The sequence below is a fragment of the Epinephelus moara genome, chromosome 2, assembly GCF_006386435.1.
Source record: "Epinephelus moara isolate mb chromosome 2, YSFRI_EMoa_1.0, whole genome shotgun sequence".
In the NCBI taxonomy this organism is placed as follows: Eukaryota; Metazoa; Chordata; class Actinopteri; order Perciformes; family Serranidae; genus Epinephelus; species Epinephelus moara.
The window spans coordinates 2,576,154-2,581,181 of NC_065507.1; the positions used below are offsets into that span (position 1 = coordinate 2,576,154).

The 5,028-nt window shown below is 42.7% G+C and overlaps 1 protein-coding gene across 2 annotated transcripts in view; it reads left to right on the plus strand.

Annotated features, from left to right (window-relative positions):
• rnaset2l (ribonuclease T2, like) overlaps positions 1–5,028 on the plus strand; it is a 28,871-nt gene that overhangs the window by 10,501 nt on the left and 13,342 nt on the right. For both annotated transcript variants that reach the window (XM_050065872.1, XM_050065880.1), the window contains exons 2-4: positions 584–631; positions 2,845–3,091; positions 4,387–4,454. In XM_050065872.1, the coding sequence (XP_049921829.1) occupies positions 584–631; positions 2,845–3,091; positions 4,387–4,454 (363 nt within the window). The remainder of the gene's footprint in view (positions 1–583; positions 632–2,844; positions 3,092–4,386; positions 4,455–5,028) is intronic.

Below are 5,028 nucleotides of genomic sequence, written 5' to 3' on the forward strand. Positions count from 1 at the left end.
CACGGGAAGAACATGTCGGAGCACCTGGAGGAAACCCACGCTGACACAGGGAGAACATGTGGGAGCACCTGGAGGAAACCCACGCTGACACAGGAAGAACATGTCAGAGCACCTGGAGGAAACCCACGCTGACACAGGGAGAACATGTCGGAGCACCTGGAGGAAACAGCAAATTTAAACCACTTGTTTTACAGTTACAATGAATCTATAAAGCATATTTATAAACAGACCTCATATTTTGTATGTAACTCAGGCCGTCAGATTACTGTAGTGGACTAAACAGTACAATGTTTGCCTCTGACATGTCGAGGAGTAGAAGTCTAAAGTAAAGTGAAAGTCCATTAGTATACTTAGAAACTCTGATGTTCATCTCAGCTCCGTCTCTTTCTGTCTCGTCCTTGGTTTTACAGATTTGTTGTTTTCATGTTCACTCTGTCAGACATGTTCCTCCGACACCTGTCAGGTGTGTCAGAGAGAGAACACTGTACTTCCTCTAATTATAAACACGTGAACACAAATTTATTCTGTACAAACCACCGAATCTCACTGTCTCACTTCCACTTCCTGTTTTCGTGATTGGCAGCAGAGTGAAGCGTTCACAGCAGCTCAGTGCAGCAGCAGCAGCTCTCTGGTAAGTTTCTCTCATCTTTAATCCAACTCTGACTAAAAGTCACACAGTAAATCAAGACAAGACGAATTTAGACCAGTTCATCACTTTTTAATAAACTGCTGTCAGGAAGGGAAAAGAATTTACAAGTTTTTAATAAACTGCTGTCAGAGAGGAGAAATAGTGACTGTGTTTAATTCCCCACAAGAAATAATAATTCATGTGTTGCCTAGTTTTCCTTTTGTGCACAGATGTGTCCAGAAGTTAACTTTTTAAATTGTTTGTAATATCTTATTACAGGGTTTCCACATGTGTTTGTGCCTAAGTGACTCATTGCAAGAACATTTTTTGTATGTCCACTAAAGGTGTTTGTTTTTGCCACTGACAGGCTCATATTGTTATTCCAAGTATCTGAGAACATTATGGAAATGATCCCTACAGAGATAGAGCTTTTTGTTTAAGCAGAAACAATCCCAAAATGCCCATCACCAAACCCACCAGACTCCATTTAAATAAACAGTAATTTTGTAATCATAAAACACACTTTATTCAAAGTCAGCAGAAACAAAATAAAACCAGCAAAGCTGTACTTGCTTTGTCTTTCCACTGTTTCAACAATCACCAGCTCTGGTTTGGTTGAAATGAACTTTTAATCCACCCAGTTAGATGTGACAACATGCTGCCTCTATACACACTAAAATTACTGTTTATTTAAATGGAGTCTGGTGGGTGATTCCTGGGCTGTTTCTGATTAAACAAAAAGGTCTATCTCTATAGGGATCCTTTCAGACACTTAGATTAACACTCTGAGCTTGTCAGTGACAAAAACATACACTGTTAGTGGACGTACAGTGACAGTGTGAACATGTCCCAAGTGGTTACAATGCAGCCAGTTGTGCCTCTGCCGGCTGCAGCGCTCTTTCTCTGGACCTGTTTCAAAAATTGTTGTTCCCATCAGTCACTTCAAGGGTGTTTTCACATATAGTCTTTTTTTAAACAAACCGAACTCAGTCCTCCTAAAGTGCACCAAAAAGTGGACCAACAGAAAGGGACTCAGTTCTTTTTGTGTTCACATTGTCAGTTCATTTAAAAGAGGACTCAGTTCTCACTCTGGTCAGCTTCAGCTCTGATGGGGCCTCAGTCCTCTTCCTGTTCACACTATGTATAATATATATTGACATAGTTTTGTTTTTACTCTGACGTGGTGCTGCAGTGTGGTTATGAAGCCGCTCACTCTCAGATGAACTTAAAACTGGTGGAAACCTGAGTGTGTCTGTGCTGTAGACTGCTGCTGTTTGATGTATTCTACAGTCCACATCTGGAGACGTGCAGAATCTTCTGTGGACCAAACTGTTCCTCGTCCTGCGTCTTTGCAAGCGTTACAGGCCGACGTGGTTTCGTTCAAGCGTCCCAGGTCAACAGCGTGTGATCTAGAGGGCTGAATACAACGGCAAAGAGCAAAGTGAACCTGGAGCGCTTTGTGTTCACAAGGCACAGGTTAGGTGAACCGCACTGAACTCAGATCAACTCCCAAAGTGGTCTGAGTTCGGTTCGCTTCAGAGGGGTCTGAGTTCTCTTGGAGTGTTCACATAAGTGCAAAAAATGCTGAGTCACCACTCTGAGTCTGTTTCAGTCTGCGCTGAAAAGGATCAAGTGTGAAAACACCCTTAGACACAAAAACATGTGAAAAGGTGTCCAGGCTGGAAAACACCAAAGTTAACTTTTAATCTGCGTACAGTATAAAAAACTGCTCGACATACTTCTTAAATAAATACTACCGGAAAATACTTTTCATAGTCTCTTTGTGTAACTTTTAGTAAGTAAGTACAGTAAGTAGTAAGTATAATAAGTATAAGCACATTTTAGTTTACTGGTAATATGTCAAGTATTAAATGAAAGTGTCACATTTTTCCAATCGCTAGTAAAAAAAATATTGGAATTGTCCATTTCTGCAAACCACAGATATGTTGTATTTGTACATTATTATGTAGTGAATATGTTGAAACTTTCAGCAATGCTGTGGTTAATATGTGGTTAGGTTTAGGCACAAAAACTTTTTCTAGAACTATCCCGGCTGCAAAAAGAGTGAAGGGCCACAAAAAACACCCACAGGTGCCTAAAAAGTTGCTGGAAAAGCAGCAATTGCTCGCTGGGCTTGCAGGGCCGATGTTGTTATTTCTCCTTCCTGTTCTCTGGTTGATTATTTATTGATAAATTGATCTCTGGTGTTGGATCAGTGCACTTCAGGTCGTCGATACGGACAAGATGTGGAGCTTTGTGTGGAGCTCGGCGCTGCCCCTGCTGGTCAGTCTGAGTCCTGCAGTTCTGTTCCTGCTGCAGCTTCCTGACTACACTGCCACACAGGAAGGACACTGGCAGGACTACAAATATGGCCACCATGGCTCAGAGTTGCACAACAGCAAACGTTTCTGCACCTGGAAATGTGTCCTGTTCACCCTGCAGTGGCCCGGAGCGTTCTGTCAGGTGAGCATCATCACCATCATCATCATCATCATCAAAACAGTTTCATACAATGTGCCGAAGCTGCTGTTAAACAAAGTGGAGGCATCCTAATTAGTTTTTCAGAGGCAAGAAAGAGGAGGTAGGAAAGAAAAGGATGCAGGAATGAAAGAAGGAAATGAGATGGTAGGGAAGGAAAGGAGAAAGCAGGAAAGAAATGAGAAGGTAGCGATGGAGAATAGGATGTAACGAAGGAAGTGAGGTTGTAGGGAAGGGGGGGTAAGGAAGTGAGTTATGAGGAGGCAGGGAAAAAAACAGGAGATAGTGAAGGCAATGAGGAGGAAATGAGGAGGTAGGGAAGGAAGGGAGGAAGTAATGGAGGAAATGAGATGGTAAGGAAGGAAAGGAGGAAGCACAAAAGAAATAAGAGGGCAGCGATGGAAGTTAGGATGTAGAGAAGGAGTGGGGGAGGTAAGGAAGGGAGTTACGGGGTAGAGCAGGAAGGTTGTATTAAAGGATAGAAGACGATACGAAAGAAAAGATTAGGTAGTTAAAGGGAAGGAAGGAAGGAAGGAAGGAAGGAAGGAAGGACGCAAAAAAGAAAACAGGAGAAAGTGAAAGGAATGAGGAGGTAGGGAAGGAAGGGAGGAGATTAACGGAAGAAATAAGGTGGTAAGGAAGGAAGAGAGAAGGTATAGAAGTACAAGTGAGAGGTTGTAAAGGAATGATGTTGTAGAGAAGGAAATAAGGAGACAGTGAGGGGAGTGAGAAGGAAATTAGGAGGTAGGTAAGGAAATGAAGAGGTAGTAAAGAAAAGGAGGAGCTAAGAAAGAACAGATGATTATGAAGGAAAGGAGGAGGTAGAGAAGGAAATGAGTAGATAATAAAGGAGGGAAAGGAAAATAGGAGAGTGAAGGAAGTGAGAAGGAAATGAGGAATTATCAGAGGGAATGTGTTGGTAAGCAAGGAAATGAGGAGATAGTGAAGGAAAGATGAGGGTAAATAGGGAAATGATGAGGTAGGGAAGAAAAAGAGGAAGTACAGAAGGACAAAAGGGAAGGTTGTGAAAGGAAAGAAGACAATAAGGAAGGAAATGTGCCGATAGTGAAGGAAAGGAAGAGAAGGAAATGAGGATGAAGTGAAGGAAGTAGGGAATGGAAGAGAAGATGCTGAAATGTGGTCCTTTAAATTCTGTTAACATGTCTCGTAACTGCAGAGGATGTCCAACATGGCTGCCGGGGGGCAGATAGTGTCGCACATACAGGTCTGTTAACATGCTGTCTGTCTGTCCCTCTGTCTGTCTGTCTGTTCCTCTACAGTCTTTGGACCAGGAGACTCTGTGCATGATTCCTCCGAGTGTAAACAACTGGACGATCCACGGTCTGTGGTAAATATGTCCCACACATCCATCAGCTATTTAGTTTGCTCCTCCCTTCAACCTCTCGCCCAAATATGGTCACTTCTGGCTCCAAAAAACCAAGATGGCAGCCATCAAAATGCCAAACTTGAGGCTTCAAAACAGGAGTCCACGAACCAGTGGGTGACATCACGGTAGCTACATCCATTTTTGTTACAGTTTATGAGGACTGACTCGTTCTTGGAGCCAGCCTCAAGTGGACGTTAGAGGAACTGCAATTTTTTCACTTTAGCTTTGGCTTCATTTTTCATCGCGTAGGTCACCGCTCAGTTATGACACTGTAAGTTCATGTAGAAGACGTGCCCTAAACACGTCATGACTGCCTCACTTCAATCAATCAATCAATCAATTTTATTTATAAAGCCCAATATCACAAATCACAATTTGCCTCACAGGGCTTTACAGCATACGACATCCCTCTGTCCTTATGACCCTCGCAGCGGATAAGGAAAAACTCCCCAAAAAAACCCCTTTAACGGGGAAAAAAAACGGTAGAAACCTCAGGAAGAGCAACTGAGGAGGGATCCCTCTTCCAGGACGGACA